The sequence below is a fragment of the Melanostigma gelatinosum genome (assembly GCF_949748355.1).
Source record: "Melanostigma gelatinosum genome assembly, chromosome: 16".
Lineage (NCBI taxonomy): Eukaryota > Metazoa > Chordata > Actinopteri > Perciformes > Zoarcidae > Melanostigma > Melanostigma gelatinosum.
The window spans coordinates 13,466,480-13,490,803 of NC_136649.1; the positions used below are offsets into that span (position 1 = coordinate 13,466,480).

The 24,324-nt window shown below is 46.4% G+C and overlaps 1 protein-coding gene across 1 annotated transcript in view; it reads left to right on the forward strand.

Annotated features, from left to right (window-relative positions):
* Positions 1-742: 742 nt before the first annotated feature.
* spred1 (sprouty related EVH1 domain containing 1) overlaps positions 743-24,324 on the forward strand; it is a 29,395-nt gene continuing 5,813 nt past the window's right edge. Inside the window, exons 1-4 of the mRNA XM_079287077.1 lie at positions 743-1,312; positions 12,812-13,064; positions 16,741-16,909; positions 20,017-20,063. Of these exons, the coding sequence (XP_079143203.1) occupies positions 1,281-1,312; positions 12,812-13,064; positions 16,741-16,909; positions 20,017-20,063 (501 nt within the window). The 5' untranslated portion in view covers positions 743-1,280. The remainder of the gene's footprint in view (positions 1,313-12,811; positions 13,065-16,740; positions 16,910-20,016; positions 20,064-24,324) is intronic.

The following is a 24,324-nucleotide window of genomic DNA, read 5'->3' on the forward strand; positions in this document are numbered from 1 at the left end:
CAGTAATTTCAGAAAATTAATTTTGTGAATGAAAATTCTATCTTTTTGACATTTGGCTCAGCGTATATATGTATTATACTGAATAAAAAAAGAATAAAAAGATAATGATTTGTCTTTCATTGTGAAAGGGGTATAATGTAATCCCACGTGCTGCAGCAGTCCTTGTGCATTAAAAGCATTCTGCCACAATTTCACAAATGCAGATTTTTTTTTTTTAAATGGTTCGGGGGCGGTCTATCGTGGTAAGATTTAATGAAAGAAAACAGAAATTGTTAATGGCCGAGTCTGTGTGTGTCAGCCCAAGTCCTTCCTCCAGATTATTTTCTACTTTGCGTGCTATCACACAGACGCTTCCCTCTTGTATCAATGCGTGATTGAAGGGAAACTTCTTTTGGGAAGTGCGGGGACTACTTTAGGTCAACTTTGGAAAGAAACCCTCCTAATTCACTTCTTACGGCTACAACGGCACCCGGTATAATACTGCACGCGTTACTGTTTCACGAAAATATAATAAATCGTGTGCTGGTCGAGCGTATTTTATCGCAAGAGTTTTATGTTTTTACTACGGCGCGGAAGGATCTAATTTTCTCAAGCGAGGGTCGACTCATCCGCCCAGTTTTCCGATGTTTCATTCCCCCCGAGTTGAAAATGGAGTTCGATTAAAGCAGATGTACACCAACTTCTCAAGGAAATCTCAAGTCTCGATGTGTTTACTTTACGCACCAGAACCAATATTGAAAACAGCTGAACCCTTTCTTGCCTTTGGATGCCTTTACTGCAAAATCACTCGGACACGTTGACGGAGCAACGCTCCACGGCGCTTTTTCAAGTGTTGTCCTGGACCTGAAGTTGGCGAATGGATGCTCGACAGCCAGCCATAAATAACCTGCCAAACGCTACAGTCTACCACAATATCTACATTCTCTGAGGATCTATTTTTTTAATTTTTTTTTTTTTTTTTTTGCAAAAGCGAGGACCCGTGTTTCGTTGAGGAGGATGATGCCGATGGCCCATTTGTTGTGGTCGGATTTTACTTCCAGGGAGGATAAAATGAATCAATGGTTGTCATTCCTCCTCGCGATTTAACGTTAGTTCCAGGCAGCGAAGCTAACGTGCGGCTAGCTCCACTTGGTTTCCATTGTACACCGTTTACTTACTATCCAGACTAGGGGGTGCATTTCTACATGTGAAGGAAAAATGGTGATATTTGTGGTATTTTATCCCGCCGTCGCTGCGTCGTCGATGCTATTGCTAGGATTTGGATCCCCGTGAGGAAAAAAATGAGTGAAGATTCAACAAATCCAAACAACGAGTGAGTACTGTTTATGCATAACTCTCCATTGACATGTATGCTGCAACAATAAGTACTTTCAGATCTTTAAGATGTTAACACACGCTTTGCTCGGTGAGCTATGTGCACTAACCAGTCCCACTGACATCTGTGACCAAGCGAGGCTGGTGTTTCATCACTTTACGAATATCAACAATAAGCAGACTTATCATCTTTATCTTTGGATACTTTTGTAGGCTAACCAAGAAAAAAAGCCACATTATGGATTACATTATGACAAGAACAGTGTCTGACAAGCAGTGGCATAGGCAAGAAAATCTAATTCTTAATATATTGTATGTTATATTTAACATGTATGTGGTTAGGATTTATATCAAGCCAAAGTGTGTATATATATGTATATTAATGGCTGCCTGGCCATCATTTATTTAGCAGGAAAATCACATACCCAGAATATGTATCATTGCTTTATAGATTGGCAGTTATAAGACCCCTCGTTAAAGATATATGTACACAGAGATAATCCAGTCTAAATATGATTTGTCTGCCCAGTACATCATGCTCAGAAAGCGTTGCATTGACAAAGATGTGCATGTGACTGTTGTCCGCCATGATTTCGGAACATAATCATCGATTCATATCGTGCAGTTCATGCTTTTGTACTTCAGTCCAGTCTTTTTCTTTGATTAAAAAAAAAAATCGAGTCGATTGCGGCAATGTCAACGTTGAAAGGCTGAAGATGCCATTTTTTTTCTCAATCGCACTCATTTACATATCACAATCTCCATTCATAAAAATAAAAAAAACGGTTTAAAAAAAGGCGTCACAGTCGCACACAAACCCTCAATAACGCACGGCGGGGTGGGGGTGGGGGGTCAACTGTAATCCGTGCGCGAGGTGTTTTTCGTACACGTCGCGCCCATTTCGAGTCGCATTTCGGTATTGTTTTAATGGGCTGATCCCTTGTGTGCGCTTGTTGACAGTCAGTGAGAAATATCTGCTCCGGGAGGTGCTGCGGTCACATGATCCCCTCCATTCATAAAGTACCTGCCTGCCCATTCACAGCACTGTACACTGTTTCGCATTGCACCGACGACCACACAATGATCGCATTTCCTGTAGGACACACAAGCACCACGGCTCGACTATTAGTTTATTATTCTTACACACGTGTTTTATATTAACCGGCGCTTCGTCACCATCTCAGAGGATTTTCTTTGATAACGTGTTTGTCACAGAGGAAGTCATGTGCCCCCTCCCACCCTCTCTTTCCAGCCATTTGCAGCGCCATGGTTCATTGTTGGAAACACACCCATGCCCCCCCCCCCCCCCCCCATTCCATCTATCTGTGGCCTAAATGAGATTGATTGATTAAATGCGTGGAGGCTTTGTCCTTGAACTACACTTCTGGGTTTTATGTAACATGTCATGGATGTCCTTTTGTCCTCACATCACGCCATCAAACAATAACAATTGACCCACTCACCGTCAGTCAACTACGCATTGTTTTTACGTTCATCTGAGCTGATTTTTGTTTTGCGTTTTGTTCATGTTTTAGCTTAAATTGTGTCATTACCTAGCATGTTTGATGCTAGTGGGAAAGGGGATACACCTCTTCTCATCGTGCTAACCCTCAAGTGAGAGAAAATTTACATTGAAATGAATCCATTGCAGAATTAGCCGGGACTCAGGGACTTTATCAAGGCCCCACTTTGGGAACTATACTGCCACGGGCTGCAGATCATCCGTGGTGTGCAAGAGACGGTTCACGCTGAGTTTGTTCCACACGGCGTGATGGCAGCAGCTAAGATGGCGAAGTGATCCAAAACATTGTTGCTATGATTCCACCTGATTCATAGTAGCAGAGCGCTGCCTGAGACAGAAGACTCTCTGTAATATGCTTCTTTTTCTAATGACACACCAATTCACAAAAAAATTGAATATTTAGTGTTTATCTTCTTCTTTTTTTTAATATCAGATATGAAAATGTTTGCATGTTCTTTTTGTTACATTGTGCTGCATTGATCAGATAGATCCTGATCTGTGGTGAGTCACTTGCTAAATCCTAAAAAAAAAAGAGAACAGAAATCTGCCTTTTCTTGAGTACACAGCTATAAATCCTTGGTTATATTTTATTGCTTCACCGTACGAACGTAGAAAAGGTTGAAATGTGTCTGTTCTCCTCGTGCTGCGTTTTTTTTATTTGAAGATGTCCACAGAATGTGCGGCGAGATATAGTCCTGAAGTGGTTTTGTGTGAATGGTGGGCGGTGAGCCGAGCCGGTGTACACACACAGCACACCCTTTGCTGAGAACATGTTACTTGGCCTTGGTACAGCTATGTTCACAAGGCTAAAATGACAAGAAGGCACACAAAGCCTCGTCAGATTTCGGGTTTTGCGTCTGCGCCGGGTTGTGCGTGTGTGTGTTGGTGTGATGTAAGGCCAATGTGATTTAAAAAAAAATATATATATATTTTTTAGGACAATGATCATGCTGGGAGGAGTGGGAGATTCATCAAAGTGTGTGCAAGCAGTCTCTCTGCTGAATGTTACGCTTATCTTAAATATTTATCTCAACCGAGGCAGTGGTCTGTTGAGGTGCACTGTGCTGGTACCTTTTTATCTGTCGATACTCTATTTATACAGCCATCGTATACATGGGAATAGCTTGTTTTTACACGTTTCTGGTTTCTAAACTGGAGGTGTCTTTACGAAACATGGAACAGGTTACAGTTACAGACAAATTGTGGCTCCTCGGTCCTCGTCGGTGCCATGAGAAAATCAAAAGGGGGGATGATTTTAGTTCCTACGGGCCTACGGACTGTTTTTGCGAAAATTACTCAAACATCATCACCTGATCGGTCGCCTCTATATTCCTCTGAACGCGTCGTAGGGTACGCTGGCCTCGTTGTTTTAGATTCCTGCAGGTCTGTGGTATTGTCTGTTGCCAGTCAGGTGATTCCTCTCTCTGTGTCCTCCTTCCCCTATCTGTGTGCTTGATTTGACAGCTCAGCGTTTTATCTGCCAATGTGGGTGTCGTGATCTTATCACCTGAGGGCTGTTTTGCACTCCCATTCCTGTTTCAGAGCGTTCCCAAAACGCATTCCTTCCAAAACAACCCCCATCACGTCCTGAAACGACAAAGGCAGACGGCCACCTCAGCTGTTGGGGCCCTAATGCTTTATGGTCGGGGTAATTGCCTATATCCTGTGGCCCTTATGTTGAACTAAATAATTTCCTGGGCCCTTTTTAAAATTTCTTTATAGATGGTATTATTTGGGGTTATTGCCAGTTGTTGGATATGACCTCCGTGAACACGTAGCTTTACCAGCTGGCCTCGTCTTAACTGAAGATGCATTTAACCTTTGACAGACTGTGCTGAGCTGAACACATCTTTGGTTTTGCTTCTGTATTCTTTTGGGGGGAAGTGTTGCTTGTGTCTGCGGTGGTTAACGGAGACTATTGAGATGTGCTATTTGACGCACAACTGGTTAATAGGCGTGTTCTAGGCATTTTATTAGACGTATGTCTAAGACGTGGGTAGAAATGAGTGTTTACATGAAACCCCGCTCCGTTTCAACCTTTCTTTACATGAGGTGAAAAGTTGAACCATCCTAAAAGTCCTTCTGCGTGTAGAACATTTACGCCCCAGTGCCTGCTTGTTCCACTAGAAGCTCGTCGTATTGTTTGTGTGATTGTCGACAATGATCCTCTGTATAACCGGAGGGCTTGGACTGTCTGTAACCGAGGCAAGCCAACAAACTGAACAGGCCTTGTATAGATGTGGACGGTTCCATTCCCATGGCCAGATTTAGGCCCGGATTCTGTGTATTTTAAACCCGAGCCACTTCCCTCTTATAATTTTCATTTCCTCCTCGAGTATTTTAGGAGCGAGCGCAAACTGGCGTGAATGTCGGCAGTGTATTTAGAGCATTTCAAACAAGATGTCTTCATTTTAAGACAAAGGCCTGGTGTGAATATAAGCTGTGTATACTGGCCAGCACTGAAAAAAAATAAAAATAAATCTGTGTCTCCTCAACATCCTGATAGCAGGGCTTGTCTTCATGTCTTTTGTCAAGCGGGGGCCTCTGATGTTCACCGACCATATCTTAATGCCTCCAAGAAGTGCTTTTAGCACTAAGTGTCTGAATTGTGGATATTGTTTTCGGTTGCGCTGCATGCGGGAGCAGGAAGGGCCGGGCCTTGTGAGCGCTTTGCTGCAGCTGGGCCGAGATGCTTTCTTTCTTGCGAGGCCACAGACATAAAAGGGCACAGATGTAAATCCTAAACCTTGTGTCTTTGAGTTTCCAAACACTTTGAAAACAGGAAGGGGTTTCTGTGTGTGTGTTTATTTCTCTGGGGGCATTTGGCATGTGTTTTCGGGGAGAGATAGGCCTGGGTCCTACATGAGGGAAGTTAAGCAATCATAGCTTTTTATGGTTTCAAGTATTATTGAGACAAGGTTTCAAATAGGCGGCCTGTTATCTTTTTTTTTTTTTGATCTGCTCGGCAACTTTTGATCAGATTTTGTCCTGTCTAGTGTCTATATTTAGAATTTGGAACAGACTTATTGCGTTGTGAGCGAGTTTCTTGATTCCTCCCAGTCTTTAGAGGCATAAAAGCTGATTGAACGTGAATCTTAATTGATTTTCAAGATGGACTAATATGTTGCTTTCTGTTCCGATAATAATGTCATGTTATTCCCAACAAGCGGGCGCATGCTGTGACGGTTTACAAGTTGTCAAGAGCGGCTTTTCTTTACATCCACGGGCCGTCATCATGCTTTGGTGGCCTCAGATGGATTCCTGGTTTCTCCCACAGCTAGACGGCGGCCTTGTTCCCTCAGCGCCCCCCCCCCCCCCCCCCCCCCCCACCTCGGGTTCAGAGTAACGATGACGAGTAGACTCTCGGGTCCCTTGGGACTACTCTTACATCAAAGAAGACCAGAGCAGAGCAGTCGAAATTTGCGGTTTCTCTTTTTTTTTTGGGTAATGGCAAGCGCAAGGTTTTAATTTTCCAAATGCTTGCGGTTCAAATTAAGATCATCTCAATATGTGGCTTTGATTGATGTTTGCGAATAGTTTCTTTGGCATTTGATACACACATGGGAGTCTTGTGAGTTATGGTGCCACGGTGCAGCGGCACCTAGAACATTGTTGTTGGGGTTGCAGGCCCAATCCAGTAATACAGGGGTTGGTTAGAAAATCAATGTTGGCAACGCTGTCTGACTGAGCACTTTTGACATTCATTTGCTTTCGACTGTCTATCTTTGGTTTGGGCTACAGGCTAATTTGAGCCACTAACTGCCGCCTGTGACTGATGCGACCAGAAGTGACTATGATCCGTTCCTTTGCCGTCATATTAGCTGGTGTTTCTGTGAAAGGATGGTGGTAAATGTGAAGTGTAGAATCGCTGTGTGGTGCAGCAGAGTAGGCTTGTTCTGTTTTTTTTGCCTGAGTCAGTTGGTAGCTTCGCTGAATGTTCTTGTGAGGGAGATGACTCACCAGCAGCCCGAGGTGTTGAGAGGAGATAGGGCAAATTTCTCTTTCACTTCTCTTTCTATAGCCGGCGTATTAGTTTTCACTGCAGCTAATGTAGAAGGCCCGTGATGCTGCGCTGCCTGTTGGTGTTTCTGTCGCCATTGTCCCGTTTTTTATTAATGGCTAACCGACAGCCCCTTCAAAAGCGTTCTTGTTCCGGCCTTGTGTCATAATTTTCACTGTGTCGGGTCGTGTCGCTGTTTGTTTTGAGTGTGTCCGTGCCCTTGAGTTTGCCACTGGTTATTTAGGGGATTTGAACCGTGGCTAATTGGCCGGCTAGTTTGCACCGTTCAGATTAGATGCACTGCTGGAATCAACGGTCGAGTCCCAGATTGCGTGTTATATATTTCTTCAATGAGGCGTGATCACAGCGAATGGAACCGCTTCATCCTCTCACAACTTCAGCTTCCAAGTTGCCGTTTTGTTACTCGACATGTTTGTTTGTGGTTGATTACATTTTTGATGGATTCTTGACTGCTTTCACATTTTTCTGCTACATTGCACTGACAACCTTGGACGAGATCTTTGGGCAAGTTGATCTCCATTGAATACATCAAGACTTTTATTTCGGGCATAAGCTCTCAAGGAAACTGAAAAGTTGCATATTTTCTCTGAAGATAACAGCTGTTGAAGATAGCCACATATTGAAGTAATAGATAATGAGTCACACCCAGAATAGCTTTTCAAGCCATCTTCCATTCCCCCCTCTACTTTCCTAGTGATTGCTTTACTTTTGGAGGATAATCTTTGGAATCGGATTGGGATAAGTAGCTTGTGTTTATTTTCCCAATGATATTTTAATGACACCCCCCCTCCCCCTCCCCCTCTCAAAAGTCCTACGAACCAAAGTGGTCTAGTGGAGCTTGACCGAGCTTGACAGCCTTCCTCCGGTTTTGATACAGGGGAGAGATGGGGAGGAAAAGGGGCGATGGAAAAAAGAGGTGGGGGGGGGGGTATTTTCCCCTTTTCTGATGCTAATGAAAGGAGGAATGGTTTTCCAGCTTTTAGCTTGCAGAGTGTGTCTCCCCTGCAGCATGCTCCGCTGCCTGGACATTGTGGGAGGACAAAACTCCAGGCCCGGGATCCAATAACGTGAAATTTCAGCAGAGAAGCGGCCATTGTGTAGAGAGAGGCGGCCGGGGAGGGGTTGGAAGGGGTGGGGGGAGACGGAGCGGAGGAAAGGGAGGGTGACTTGGCGAGCACCCAGGGCTCAGGCCACATCCTTTCTCTCTCTCCTCTCCTCCTGCACTCCTCCTCTTCCTTCTCCTCCTTCCCTACTTCTCCCCCTCCTATCTTTCTTTCAATACCCCCCCCCCCCCCCCCCCCCCCTCTCCTCTCCCCTCCCACCCCTCCCCTCTGGGGGTGGGAAGCCCAAGGCTGAGACAGGAGCAAAGCATGATGGCATACTGGAGCCCAGTGAGCCATGGGCCGGAGCAGCAGACAAACGGACACTTTGTCAACTTAGGAAATAGTTGTCCCAGGATCCCCCTTCTCCACCACACACTGGAGCAGGCGGCCTCGAGGCCCAGGCCGGCCTGGTCTGCACGTGCTCCCCATCACGCCTTCTCTTCTTTTTCTTCTCCTCCTCCTCTTCTTCTCTTCTCTTCTCATGGTGTGTTTGCTTTTTTTTGCTCTCACTTCAAAAGAGGTTTGAAGTCGTAAGATACATTTAATTATAAGTTATGCTAATTATAACTCACTGCATATATTCGTACGTACATCACGTTGTGTAGACGCCTATGCACATCCTATTTGTGAGTAGAAAAGGCCAAATTCAAATGCGGGTGGGAGCTGCAGACTGTCACCGTGGTCTCCACCCTGTTCCCATCCACAGCCACCTCCTGCTCTCCCAACCGTCCCCCGTTACACTCTCACCCCTCCCCTTGTGTGTGTCTCCTGCTTTTGGTCGGAAATGAAGTCAGTCATCCAGCAGAATAACTTGGAATAATTTGGAATGGGGGGGCTCCTTTCTCTCTATCCCCCCCCCCCCCTCCTCCTCCTCCCTTGCTCGCAGGCCCAGGCCAGCTGATCTGCTTCCGCTCTCAATTGTGTGTCCAGTCGACTGTGTGCTCCCAGCAAGGGGCGTGGAGGCCAGCCTTTGTCTCCACCATCCCACTCTGAACTGTGTGTGTGTGTGTGTGTGTGTGTGTGTGTGTGTGTGTGTGTGTGTGTGTGTGTGTGTGTGTGTGTGTGTGTGTGTGTGTGTGTGTGTGTGTGTGTGTGTGTGTGTGTGTGTGTGTGTGTGTGTGTGTGTGTGTGTGTGTGTGTGTGTGTGTGTGTGTGTGTGCGTGCGTGCGTGTGTTGCAGCATGTTGCACTCAAATATCTTTTTGGACCAATTACTGCTTTTACCATAAGGAAGGAACGATTTTTTAGATGAGAGAGAAAAAGAGACATTTTTTATTTTTTTATTCCCCTGCTCTAAAGGTTTAGTTAAATAGATCTAGTACAGTTGTTGGTTGTCGGTCGGGTTGAGTTGTTGGCCTGCAGGTTTCAGAAGGCTACTGTGGAGATCTCATTTTAACGCTTGACCGTTTTCACCACACGGAGAATTAGTTTGAGGTATATCTCGTATTCCTAGAACGAGGTTGACGTGGGTGTTTTTTAACAAAAATGCGCGTATACACTGTCGTCCAACTTCCTCTCTGGGCCCGGCCCCCCCCTCCCTGTGAGTGTCATGGTGGCTGGCATGTGTGTGATGGTAGGTCTGAAGGGTCAGGCCCTGGTCATTGTGCCCTGGTCATGGCTGAGCGACACCACCGCCTGCCTTCTGTTCACCCCAGGGACCCCTGCGTGACTGACAGCCCCTCCTGCACCCATCACCCGCATCCTTTATTGGGGGCTGTAGAGGGGTGTTGTAACAGCAGCAGTATTTCCCTCTTTTACTGCTCGTTATACTGCTCAAAAATGCATTTTTTGTTTGTCGTGTAAGGTTAAGCACTGCTTCTGTGGCGCCGTTATGAGGTGCAACCAGAGTTTGTGCAAGGGGGGAAGTTAGTGGTGGTTGTGTTTTTTCTTTTTTTGTCAGCCTCCCACGACCAGTTACTGCTTAAGCTTGAGGGCAGCACGTGAGAGAGGAAACGGACAATTGTGATATGAGTACTTTTAGGTTGATAAGAGATTCATAATGTTGGTAATTGGATAAATTCTGTATCTGTTATTATCCAGCCCCACTTTCCGTTATTTGCTCATGTTTAATTGGCAGAATAGTTGCTTCTTTAAAAAAATGAAAAAATAAAAAATACTTATTTTTCCAGTTCACAGAAGTGGCAGAAAAGTCACTGTGCAATATTTTAAAACGTCCTTGGTGTTATGAAGATTAAAATAACAAGTAAAGGACTTGCGGTGTGGTCCAGTTCTGTTTACACTGTGACTGACGAAGCTTATGTAGACCCACTGGCAAGGCGTCAACTTTGAACAAGCAATCGTGTGCACAGCTCTACTCAACGTAGTATCGTTCAGTCTGATCTTGAACTAGGTGAGGGATAGCATGATGTATAGTCAGCTGTTTGCAATTCGCTACATCAATTATTTTCCGAACGTGTCTTTCTCTTACAGCAGATGCCAAATCGCTTTGCTTGGATTTAAAGCAGTAGTACTAGTAGCAGAAGTATGGAAAACTTTTCGAAAACAATCATTAATTGCAGATTTTTCCTCACCACCGCCTCAATTAAAAAAAAATAAACCAATGTGCTCGCAGCTAGACTATTACCATGAAAATGTACCAGCAAGCCAGCTCAGATTGGGTTCAAAACCAATCAAATTTCATTCTCCTACCTCGACCCATATTCCACATATTTCCTTTTTCTTTGCCTTTCTAAGAAGATTTACTCGGAAGGTTGGACATGGATCTTTTCAGCAGTTGGGGATTAACAAGTTCTCATCATATTTGATGGATTGTCATTCCTTAATAGATTGATTGAAAATGAGAAGCTTTGAGTAAACTTACATTTTTTTTGGCCATATGGGGCCAGCGGAAACAAGTCAAGACAACATAGGCATTACGTCACCATTTAATTTGACACGACGAAGTCGTCGGCACACGGTTGCTTCTTTCGACATGTAGCTGTTCATTTGGAGTCGTGTCTTGTTTCTGATGAATGGAAGTCCAACATGCACTCTTTTAGCTGTAGTTTTGGTCTCCACCCACTCCTGGCTCTTCAGTTGCCAAATGTTTACCGGTGACCTTTCTTCACATGTCACGTGATGCATTATTATTCTTACAATATTGATTATAGCCTCTTTAAAGACACTGTTGACTGGGTTTAAGCTAGTTGCTGGGGAGAGGGGATATGAGGCATTGATGATCATTATATTGTTAGAAATGAACGCAGGCTTTTCATATCTATCGATCTATTTGAAGTACATTTGTCTTTACCGGTGTTTGTGTCTGAATAGACCAGATGTGGCCAGAACAAAGAGTGTGGATGTTTTGGTTTATTTTTGAGTTCCCTGTGTTTATCGTGCTCATCAATCCTTTGAAAGGAACTTTGGTCAACTTATTACCAGGTACCAGGATGTCAAAGCTTTTCACATGAAGAAAGAAATAGCTTTAGATTTAATGCTCACTGGCTTTTGGATTAATTACTAACCGATAACCTGGACGCTGAGGTTTGCCAAGGGTGTGGAAGGCAGGAGGGTAAAGGTCAGCATTATGTAGCAGGCCCAGATTCAGACAGGAGAGGCAGGAAGGGGGGTCGGGGAGGCAGGCAGGCAGGCAGGCAGCCGCTCTTCTTCCAGACCCACGAGTTACAATGATGTCAGTTAGTGACAGTTCTCTCCCTTAATTAGTTTCATATTTGGTCACTATTGGAGGAGAAATTCTGTAGAGAATGTGTCAGACCCTGTGACGTCGGCCAGAGAGCAATGTGTCACAGGAAGACATCCCGCAGTCACATTCTTCCCTCTCCTCAACCGCTTCCGTTAGCTCTCAGATCTCCCCCCCCCCCCCCCCCGGTCTTTAATTAGCTTTCAGACCCCCCCCCCCCCCCTGTCTTTAATATGTTACCAGGAGTTTCTGCAAAACGCTGGCCTCAGCACACACACCCCCGACCTTTGTTATTTCCGGTGGCCCAATGCAGTCCGTGTTATCTAATCAGGGGAACATCTGACTGTAAGTGAAGGGGCAGAGAGGCTGAGGAGGTGGGGCCAGGAGGGACATATAGATGTAGAATTATGGCTGTATAATTAATACTCCATATTAAAGTAAGGCGTGATACAATCTACTGATATGCTGGGACCAATATAGTGATACATTCAGCTGTGATATTGTGGTAACCGTATGGCCGTTTGACATTTGAATGATGAAAGCCCTTGTAGGTGACATGAGAAAGGTGAGTGAGACAAGTACCAGCAGTATCATCTGATATAAATTTTTTATATATATATAGAAGTTGATGTGAGCTGCAGCCCCGGTCATGTGTCGTCTAGTTTGAAAGCACCTGCTTTAGGGGAAAGGTTGGAAATCAGCAGCAGACAGAGGCTGAACTTGGCCATATGGTCAGTCACCCTCCGGCCGGGGTTAAACATACACCGACAGCTTCAGACGTTTACAAATCTCAGCCAGCAGTCTGTTTGTATCATGCACCGAAACCCAAAATATACAATCAATCCAAAGTTGAATCCCTGACTTTGCTCTTTCACGTTCTATTTTTAGTTTTGTTGCAGAATTCAGGCTAGCGTGCTGCTAGTCACCGCTTCTGCCGCCGCCCAGATTTCCCCGTAGTTTTATTTGCTTTGTTCGGTATTAGAGTAGCTGCCGTCTGATGTAACGCGTGGCTGATACTTCATGCGTTTGATATTTCATGTCTACTATTCATGTTTTTGTTATCTAACTGATATAAAAGGGCACCAGAAAAGACCTTCAAGGACAACATTTGAAATGCTCATTACTACTGATAACGTTCACTAAACACTTTTTTTTTTTCTCTCCTTCTGCTCTTGCTCCTCTTCTTCCTCGACTTCCTTTCCTCCTCCACAGTGACAGTTATGCGCGTGTGAGAGCAGTGGTCATGACTCGGGATGACTCCAGCGGTGGGTGGCTTCCCCTGGGGGGCGGAGGCCTTAGCTTTGTCACAGTCTATAAGGTCAGCCGGGCGGAGGACAGTGGCAGCACCCATAGTGGAGGCAGCGGAGGAAGCAGCAGCAGCAGCAGCCTCAGCCCCTGTAGCCCCAGCCCCAGCCCCACCGCTGTGGAATTTCACATCAAGGGCGAGAGGCTCAAAGACAAATTGGTAAGAGAACCTCTGGCTCGTAATGAGAATTCATATTAATCCCATCCATGTTAACTGGCTCGTTGATGTGTTTACATTCTCGCTCATTGAGTCATTCCATCTCTTTTTTACGCACGTTGAGGTGCACAAACCGGAGATGGTGCATTCACTCCCATGAGATCACCCTGAGCCCCCCCCTCTCTCTGTCTCTCACACACACAGGAAGTGGTTGTTTGGCTTTCCTCCATGGCCCAGGTATCTGAAAATAGGAGCGAACTGCGTGATGCTGTGATGCATGATGATATCATCAGGGAGAAGGGCAGATTACTCAGGAGAAGAGAATGTGGGATGAGGGATGTGGGAAACGCACAAAGAGCTTGGAATAGACCTAAATGATGGAATAGGGGCTGGAAGTTCACAGTCACTCCGGTTTCCCATTTGCATACCTTTTTATGAGCTTTTCCCTTTTATTAATGTGCGCATAGCTTTGGCACCACATTCAGCATGCACACATACAAACACGTAACCTGCAGGGAGCGCGGCCATTCTGTTTCCTCACAAAACAACAACGAGACGCCAATAAGATCACGTTGCACGTCTGATCCTCGTGGCTTTTGCTGTTGTTGCCGTGAAGCTCCTGATCGTCCTGTCAGACTCGTTCTGTGTTGTAGATCTAGAACTGATCCAGTAGATGCTCTGGGATAATCCTGGTCTGTGGTAACGAGAGTGTAAATCTGTCTGAGAGATGTCAGATGTCAGGATACCGATGAGGCCACCGTGATGCTCCTGACAAGCCGACATTGGAGGCGTTGCTTCAGCAGGGCGTCTCAGTCACCGTTTTATCTTCTTTGACTGAACTCATTTTTATGTGTTTTGCGTTTACGCCGTGTTTAGTGCGTTGCTATCCAAGAGTGTGTGTGTGTAGCACAGGAAAGGGTGTGACGGGAATGCTGTTGTTCAGACGTGGGGTATAGACATGGCTCAGAGACCCCGCCAACTGTTCTGGGATGTGGTAAAATCACCCCTATCACCGCCAGAGTCTACCCCCAGCCACCACAACAAACACCCAGCCTTATGTAGGTCTGTCGGGATGCCACCGCAGCACTACCGGCAGTCTGAGGGCATCAGAAGAAGAGAGGCAGAGCGATGAGTCCATGAAAAACAACAGCGACAGAGAAAACCACAGAAGAATACGTTACAAAAACAACGCAGGCCAATATCGGCAATTGTTACCACAGTAGCGTCTAAAACGGTGATGTCAGTGTTATGATTTCAGAGGTAAATGAAAGACCATCATTGTGTTGAAAATGGGAAAACCAGAGGGAAGAGCGTCTGTATGTTTGTCACGTTGTTTGGCTTGATTTGTTATGTCTAAAACATGGAAAAGGAAATTACCGTTTCCTGTTTGTGATATAATTTCAGTGTTTTTTGTTTTTTATTCAGCCAGAAATGGACATAATAGGAAAGCTCAACGACATGTCTCATCCCTTGATGGGAACCTCAGCTAGATGGAGGGAATAACGGATCTGAGACGCAGTTATTTTTGAAATCACAAAGGCATAAAAGTGACTGGGGCTGCATGAGATATGAGAGGAATCGGGGAATGAGATGTGTGTAGTCAAAGAGCAGGAAGCAGAGGTGGAGCCAGGGAGACGGGAGACGGAAGAGGTTGAGGGGATCTGTCTATAAGCGCAGTGATGCGGCACAGAGTGTGCTGGTGATGACTCAGCTGGCTCTCCATATAGCTACCAATCACTCTCCTTCTGGCCCCCTCCCTCTCTCCCTCCCTCTCTCTCTCTCCCCCCTCTCTCTGATTCTCTTAAAAACTACAGATCTAATTGGTCGAAGATTACTTACCATTCTGACTCTCGCGTTATGACACATCTCCGGTTAAGCGCTCGCCTCGCTTCCTCCCCTGGTTGATCCAGATGTGAACGTGGTGTCAAGGGCCCCCACTCGATACAGTTGTGTGTTTTCTCCTGTTAACCTTGTCATGTGATTGTTTGACTTTGATCTTTGCCAGCAAAAGATGCTTTATTGGCCAGAACTCTCGGGCGGACTGTATTTTAATTCAAGACCATGAAGATTATAATGTATCCTTCTTATGTCGAGCATCGTCATTGAGATGTCCTGAAACTGATAATTACAATTCTGATGGCAGAGGCGGTGTTCATAGATTGTAGCCTGATTCCTCCCGCCTGGTTTCTTGTCTGCGTGTAAACGTAGTCTCTCGCTATCTCTTCGCTACTCTCTGCACCTCCGTCTCACCTCCGTCTGTCTCCGTCTCTGTCCCTCTCCTCTCTCCTCTAACGTCTCCGGGCCTCTGTTCCGTTTCTGTCGGGCTGGCTCCGCCTCCTCCTCCTCTTTTCTCCCGAGCACAGTGTGGAATGCGGTGTTAAGTGTCGGCCTTCCATGCAACCGTGATACTTCCTCCTCGGTCGGCCTCGCTGTGCGCTCACCTTACCTGCTGCGGCTCCATTCAGTCTCGCCTCCACAATCGCCCCCAGAGCCCCCCCCCCCCCCCCCGCCGCCCCATCCTCCTCACATCATCCCTCTCTTCTTTCCTCCCCTCATCCACCGGCTCTGGATAAACAAACAGGCTTAACCTTTGCCCCCGCATGTACGCATAATATGCAACAGTGGCAGGAGGACAGATATTGTGAGACGCGTCTTCCACACACAGAAAGAACATGTTGCGGTACACTTGCGACCGGATCGAGTATGAAACGCGTCTGTCGCTCAGACATTCGGAGTGAAATGTAGACCTGTGTGCACCCTCTCCGACACACGTATCGCATATCGCCGACCTCTCTTACAGCTGCCGCGTATCAACCTCTTAAAAAGCGTGCATGTTGACTGTTGTCCACATTGACGGGGAGCGGTGCCATCTGCTTTCACCGGACCAGTGTCGGTTTGTGGGCCGGTACTCTCTGACGAGGCGTTCGCACTGCAAAGATGCACCGTGTAGCACTTATTGAGTCATTGAGCTTTTCATCACACCAGCTCCTTCTCTCGCGCATTCTCTCACGCAGATCACCAAATGCACACACGCTCACACATTCACACCCCTATTAAGCCACCTCTCGTGCACGTCGGTTAAAAAACCTCAAAGACTGTAATGGCCGTCTCTCATTTCATTTAATCTGCCTAGAGGAAGGCCGGGAGGCGGCCCAGTAGCCCTGATTAATAATAGGCTTTGGAAACACTTGGGCTGCCTGGCTACAAAACATACTCTTCCCCCCCCCCCCCCACCTTCATGCGCCACCACCACTGCTCTCCAACTTTATCATCATCTGTCATGAAAACCCCACCATTTAGAATGTGTTTTACAAATTATCCAATGAAGTATGTGAAATGATTGGGTTTAGGGTGATTTTTCTTCTTTCTAGTTTAGAAACTCTGGAGTAATGTGTAGTTCCAGATGTCAGGCCTCTCTCTGTGTCTCTGTGTGTATTCCTTTACTCTTGTTGCTGTGGAATGATTGAATGTGGCACATTAAAACTACTTGAGGTGAGGAGTAAGATGAAGGATTTACACGTGTGTGTGTACCCCTGTAAGTTTCATCAATACACTTTTTTTTAAAATGATGCAGCTGTCAGTCTGCCATTCTAATTGAGCTTGACCAGATATAAATGCCATGCCAGAGAGTGCTAATATGCATTGTTTCACTCTCCAAACTCTGTGTGTGTGTTGACAGGTGGTGCTGGAGTGTGTCCTGCAGAAAGGCCTAGTATACAACAAAGTCAACCCCATCTTCCACCACTGGAAGATCAACGACAAGAAGTTCGGACTGACTTTCCAGAGCCCTGCTGACGCCCGTGCCTTTGACCGGGGCGTACGTCGGGCCATTGAGGACATCAACCAAGGTGTGTGTGTGTGTGTGTGTGTGTGTCGTGTGTGTGTGTCGTGTTAGCTCAGTGGAGCTCAAGAACAAAACACAAGGATTGTTTGGAATTCGCCCTCAGAGGTTGCACTACCCTGCGTGCGCTGGCAGCCATCCCGTACGTGTGAAATGATACCGGCGTATGTGTATGAACATGGTATGCGTCCTGTATTCCTGCCACTGGCTCGTAATGGCTGACCTAGCATCTGTTCTAGGCGAGATGTGTTTATTAGCATTGATGACCCCCCCCACACACACACACACACACACACTACCTGCTCACTCACCCAAGCATGACCCCTCCTGCGTTATCTTGTGCCAGCTGCCCAGATAAACTCTCCACTTCCTGTTGAGACTGGCACGGCAACACATTTGGGGGGGGGGGGGGGGGCTTTGTTAAGAAAGAAGGGGGGGCAGGAGTTGGGACGCAAAGAATGGGTGGCAACCTGAGATGGGGGCGGAGCTTCAGTTAGAAGAAACTTGACCTGGTTGGGCTTTTGTGTTGCTCAAGTGTGAGGACTGACTAGTCTGGTGTGAAAGAGTGTTTGTCTGTGTTCACTGTGGCATTTATACAATAACCTGAACTAGACACTGCACTTGGGTGGAGCTGAGTTTAGTGAGTTTGAGTTTAGTTAGCACCTTTGGGTCCTGATAAGCAATATTTTTCAGTGCAGTGCCAGAGGTTGCAAAGTCGCCCAATTAGCAGGAGAATCGCCAGCTCAGCAATCTGCCACACGGGCCCCCATGTTACACAAGAGGCCGGCTGTATAATCTCCGGTACTCTCTGGACCTGGGAACCCTGGGGAGCAGAGAGGAGGTGCAGCAGAACATATCGTAAAAGGCTTATCACCACGAGGCATCGGTCGCCTCTTGCCCACAAGCATTCATCTGAGATGTTGTACTTCCTGGGCACAAGTCCACACAGAGTCTAGGTAGGAGGTGAGCATGGGCAACAACTGCAGGGCTGTAGGGCGATCACTCTAAAGAGTCATGGCTCGCTCTAAACATGACGCTATAATAATGAGCGGAGAGGCAATGTCGTATCGGAGGTCAGAAAATTATTTTGACGCTTAATTAATAACCGTTTGAGATAAAAATGCCCGGATGTGATTTAATTCCAGCCTCTCAGACTCTCCAGCAACGTGTCACTAATTGTACAGACCAAATAATTGAGAGAATAATCTGAATGAAAACAACAGTTGAAGCCCTCGTTCTCTCAAAACATAACATCCTGCGTGCTCCGGGAAGAGAGTTGAACGTCTCTGATAGCTTGGTCGCTGTGTGATTAAACACACTCCCTTCGCCTCACCCAGAGGCTGTACAGTGTCTGTCTGCGAGTAAATGCTCCAACTCTTTCCTGTGAATGTCAGCTACAGCAGGTGATGGTGAGTTTTGTCTCCCCAGTGCTCTCTCTCCCTCGTTCTCTCCCTCCTTTCTCTTCTGGCATCTTCTGTATTCTGCTGTTGTGTAATGCCTCTCTTCAGCTCAGGCAGGTTCTTCTGTATTCCTGTTGCATCGTTCTGCTGCGTGAATGTGTGTGTGCACGAGCTCACACGTGTGTGTGTGTGTGTGTGTGTATTAGTCTTGCAGTCCTCTGTTGCCATGGCAACGCCGGGCACATGGCTCAGGCAGCTTGGCGGCCCAGCACTGCCAGAGTCGTGCTGCAGGAAGCCTCTTTTTTTTTTTTTTTTTTCTTCTTCTTCTTCTGAAGTGGAGAAATGCATACAGACACGTACACACCAAACACCTTTTCCCCATGTGATTCAGAGACCAATGGACAGACCGGGGTCGAACACACAGTACTTTATTTTGTTATCCTAATCATAGTGGACTGATTGTGCTTAAATGGTGTCTATTTCACTTTAAACTTCATTTAACAGTGCTGTTAAACTTGCACCACATAACAAAACAGATGTTTTTATTTGGCATATTGTGTTTTTCTTGACATTCTTCTTTGTCACTTTAGTTGTTTTTAACATAATTTAATACATCTCCAACCATGCACGGCAAAGTAGAGACAATCAGAAAACCTTTAACTTTAAGTTGCCTCAATACGAAGACCAAGGATGCAGGATTGAAACAAATGACAGCAACTCCTACGTTACACATAAAGAAGAGCTGGGCATCATTGTTGGTATATAGTTGAACGTATGACAACAAGATCAAGAACAGTGCTTTAAAACATCACTTAAACTCTTTTAAAAAATCGGATTAAGTGTTTAATTAGTATTTTTGGGTAGTTTCCTTTCATTATACTGCAGTATCGGACAACAATATTATCTATCAAACAATGGTGCTCTCTAATGTCCTTCATTAGTAGAAAAGGGTCGAACAAAACAGCATTTTGTGTAAAAATATCAGCAGCATTCGTGTCTTTCCTCGGGTTACACCGTCCAGTCTCATTCCCTGTGGTAATGAAAAGCTGTAACACGGTCGGCCTGATACCTGAAACATAAGCTCCGACTCCGAGCATCGGCAGACGAGGTGTTTTGGAGGCGGAAATGGCACATGCGCGTTTTCATCCGAGGTCGGGGGTTGCATTATTCGAGACATGCATATTTCATTAACTTCTGTGTGCCCCGCTGACACAGAGCAGCTTTCGTTTCCCCATTAGGCGGCAGTCCAAAGAAAAGCAGAAGTCTTGTCCTGTTCTGGCCTCACAAGAATCCGCCACGTAAATCTGTTGACTCAAATAATGCTTTTGTAGCGTACGTCATCCATTGAGAGTGGCAGGGGTTTTGATACATACGATATCAACACAGATATTCCTAGAAACAAACTACAAGGAGGTGGACGAGTGTGGCAAAGACTTCCACTGGTGTTCCAGGAGGTTTTGCCCCCTAGTGGTGAAGCTCCTTGTATTTATGAATGACATTTAGCAGTTTAAGGCTCTAAAATGCTGCGTGTGGGTGTGAGGAGGTTGTGATCAAGATATATGCCGTAGATAGACAATACTGATGCATAGATTGTGTGCCGTTAGTACTTTATTGTGTGTTTGACTCTTAACATTGCCTGCTTTGGTTTGAGTGTATAACGTGATGACTTCATGCCTCTAATCCCTTTCCCCCCCCTCTGGGTTCTTCCTTCCAGGTTGTCGGCCGTTTGGGGAAGGCGATATTCCCGAGGACGGACTACCGGTGAGTGAGATTAAAGCTTGAGAGGTTCTGGCGAAGACTTTTAGTGTGAAGAGTGTTAATCTCGGCTTACTTCGAGGAGTCCAGCTCTCTCTCTCTCTCTCTCTCTGAGTGTGTTGAGCTAAATGTATTTCGGCCGTGAGCTTTTTTTCCACAATATATTTTTGTTCCAAAAAGTCAAACGCATTCACAAAAAAGACCCAATGCATTAAAACAAGTATCTTTGTGTCATGGAGTTGGGACATCGACGGTTAAAATGTTAAATATCTGTAAAGTTTGATTGATGACTGAACTCTCGCTCACGTTGAACAGGAGGCAGGTCATAGCTTGAACCTGAGCCATATGTTTGAGCCCTGATGGGTCCCACCCAGGCGCTGACACCTGCCTTTTGTTGTCTGACAGTCTGTTCTTGGAGATTTAAAGGTGTTTAACCAGTGGCAGCCGGACCCTGAGGTGGAGCTGGGTGTTGACCGGCGAATGTGCTCGAGCAGGCTTAGCTTAGTGTCTATCAATCTTAACTTGGTAGCTGTCACTCGTGTTCCAATTGATGCCGATATAATAACTACGGTACTGCCTCGAGTGAGGGAGCAGATTTGGTGAAAATGCTCTGTGATTTCACTGCTTTAGCTGGATGTGTGTGTCTTCATGAGCCGGGCCTCTCAGGTTGAGAACTGTTACGGTGCATTCCGTGTCGTATGTATGTTTTCCCTGTTCCTGGCATGTGGCGCTCCGTTGACTGTCGACGTGTGTGTGTGTGGTTAGGAATGTCTCTGGAGCAGAGAAAGGCAGCAGGTATATCGTTCAGGTTTACACACCCATGTTCATTTGTTTAAGATATCGGGCCGGTGACGAGAACGTCAGTCACCTGTTCTGCTTCTGATTGCAAAGTAGGTGAAAAGACACGTACGTGGGAGGGAGGGGAGGGCAGTTCTTGAAGTGCACACAAGAAACCGTCCAATACATACAACAGTCCTGCAATAGGTGCTACCTTTTGTTAAACCTGTGATTAATCACTGTTGACACTTTCAGAGAGGTGTTGATTCAACTCTGGTCATGTTTTTTCACACTGTAGTCTGTTCAACTCCAAGAACGTACTAAAGAATTGAGTCAACAGACAAACCCCAAGAATCATAGCCTCAACAAGTATTTGTTGCAGGTTCACTGTATGGTGTTTCTAGCTTTTGCTGACTTTCCGTTTATTGAAAATGCCCCTGACATCACACTGTACTTTAGTTTTTAGCACCTGACAGAGGCTTGTCATCACCTTTGACCTGCCCAGTATCTTACATCCTGCGGACTAGAGGAGGAGGGAGGGCTGCGTTCCTCTTCCTGGGGCAAAGTTCCTCTTTAACATACAGGAAATCCAAACGGCACCACTGTTGCTAGGCAGCAGCAGGGGGGGGGGGGGTGTTCACAAGGTTCAGTGAGTGAGCCACTGGAGGTGTCACCATGGTGATTTGGCATCCGAATGTTGCGGTCGGAGACCTGGGCTACAGAGGAAGAGAAGTAAACCGGTGGCTGCAGCCAGAGAACCAGCGAATACCAGCACACAGCAAGGTGTGCTGCTTTACAGCCCGTCATAAAGTCACTGTTTGTACAGGGAACCTGATAAAGAATGCTCCGCAACAGCACCCACAGGCCCGAGGAGAAATACGGTAAACTTGCCTTGCCTTACCAGACACCAGCGTCTCATCAGCATGGGAGGTCACCATCAAGCCTTGATTAGATTCAGACATCTCTGGAAACATCTCAGAATTTACTGGAATTCGTGATAGCCTTGCGTCGCTACAAAGCAGTTGACTCGCGTGTGTGTGTGTGTGTGTGTGTGTGTGTGTGTGTGTGTGCGCGTGCAGGCCTTTTTTCCTTGCATGTGCTTGTGGTGCGTGCGTGTCGATCTACATGCGCTCAAGACGGTCTCCTGCACCCACATCCTGCCCACTGAGGCTCAGCACCCACTTGTATGCCCTTCACAAGCGTACCACATTCTTCCTCTCACACAGAAACACACACACACACGCATTATATGCACATGCAACATATTTGACCTATGTTAAAAAGACGCAGTTGCACAACACCCTTGTCGGCTGTGATGAGATGACCCACTGCCAGGAATTATGCTGTGCCACCACAGTCCTTCCGCTAGTACAAAGAAAAATGTGTTGCTTTTTTTTTCTTTTTTCTCGAATGCCACAGGAAAACATCCGCATCTAATTTAGCGCTGGCAGGAAGTTTTCGCTTATCAGTTTAGTACACAGAGGTTTTGTTGGCCAGTTGACTTTTACAGCCTCACTCACAGACCAGAAACTTCCAGACCGGGTTGGTTTCAGCCGTGCTCCATTATGCACCTCGGAGCCCGGAAGAACTGCGTTTTAAAGGAATAGTTTGACATGGAAATGTGCTTAAGATTCATACTACTCTAATGTGCGTCTTCAATATGATGCTCGACAGCCAGCAGCTGGTTAGCTTAGCATAAAGACTGGCGACAGGGGGAAAGAGCTAGCATGGCTCTGTCCTAAGGTAACAAAAACTGTGTTTTAATTCGTACAAAACCCGTCGTGTAAGAACACTTAGGGGTTAGGGGTAGAGCCACGCTAGCTGTTTCCCCGTTTTCAGACTTAATGCTAAGCTAAGCTAACCAACTGCTGTAGCTTCATATTTAGCTGACGGATATCAGAGCGGTATCGATCTTCTTCTCAAACTCCCTGCAACAAAGCTAAGCGTATTTCCCAAAATGTCAAACCTTTGGCTGAAGGGACACACGGGGAGCAGCCTGGAACTCTGCTATACTTCCTTGTTTTTAATTGAACAAGAGAAAGGTGAGCTGCACTCATGGTTTGCCTCATTTAAGCCGAGCGTTCTGTTTCGAGAGTGAGAAACGTATATGCAGACGTGAAGCATTTAGTCTTTGTGATCAAATATCACGACCATGCGCATCATCTTTTCTCTCCTCTCAGTCTGATGCAGAGATCTAGCATGTTCTGTGTCGGTATGTGGGTCGACCCCCGGCCTTCGCTGTCCTGAGCCTCTGCGCCTTTGAGGGCGGAAGTGCATGGATCCCTGATGTTGGTGTGGAGCCATGTTGCCCCTGGCTCCCACCACCTCCATCCCTCATCTGCCCTCCTCTCTCCTCTCCTCCCTCACCCAGCCACATCCATGGGGTCAGCTCAGCTCCAGATTGGCCCCCACGCATGCCTTTGAATGGTGGGGCTTAGGCAAGCGCTTTAAAAGGAAGCCCAAGTCTGTTTCCCATTTCACCCCCCCAACCCCTCTCTCCTTTCTTTCTCTCACATACACACACACACAGCTGTCATCTGGCTTTTTAAGTTCTGTGCTGCATTTCTCCAGCTGGAGCTGGTTTATGACATTCCCTCGGCAGACTCTTTGGCCTCTCGCTCTCTTTCTCTCACACACAGAGAGACACATACGCGCACACACACACACACACACACACACACACACACACACACATGAGAACAACACAAAGTCATTTTTTCCTGTTCTGTTCTTTCTCTCCTCTCCCTCCACTGTCTCCTATTCCTCACATTCCCCTGCAGACGCTGTGGATGTGCGTTACACCACTCGGTATGTTTGGAGGCGAAAGAGGGAGCAAAGTCACACACATACACACCATGTGTTAGCTGTCTAGAGGGAGGGGGGGGGGGGAAAGAGAGGGAAAAAAATAAGTCAAAGGAAGCATCTCTTAGCAACCACAGGACAGTAATTACTGTAGCAGCAGCTGGGAGCAAACCAGATTTCCGCTGTGCGTTAAAGCACTGGCGTGGGCTACTTTACACACGGCACTGACTAACCAGAGCCAGCAGCCTCCTCCACACGCAGAGCAGGGAGAGAAAGAGAGGGTGGGTGAAGGAGAAGAGAGGAGGACTAACCCTGCCTTGATGGGGTCGGGGTGTGTGTGTGTGTGTGTGGGGGGGAAAAGAGAGACAGCTAGCCAGTGTGTAAAAGGCTTTGAACGGCTTTGTACGGGGTTCGGATCGAACCCCGTACGTGTAAAGATGCCTCGGAGTGTGTCCAGGTTTGTCTCTTTCTGAGTGATATAACCTCGAAGACCCTTTTTTATTTTGCAGTTTATTTTGGATCATGCTCGGACAGTTTATCTGTAGAGGCTGTGTTGAGAAAGAAAAGTACAACTGAAGTTTTGAATTGAATCCCTAATTACACGAAATGGTTCTGCTGCGATAACGCTGGACATGAAATATCATCACACAGCTCTTGATGTAATAGCTGACGATCCTCCCCCAGCGCT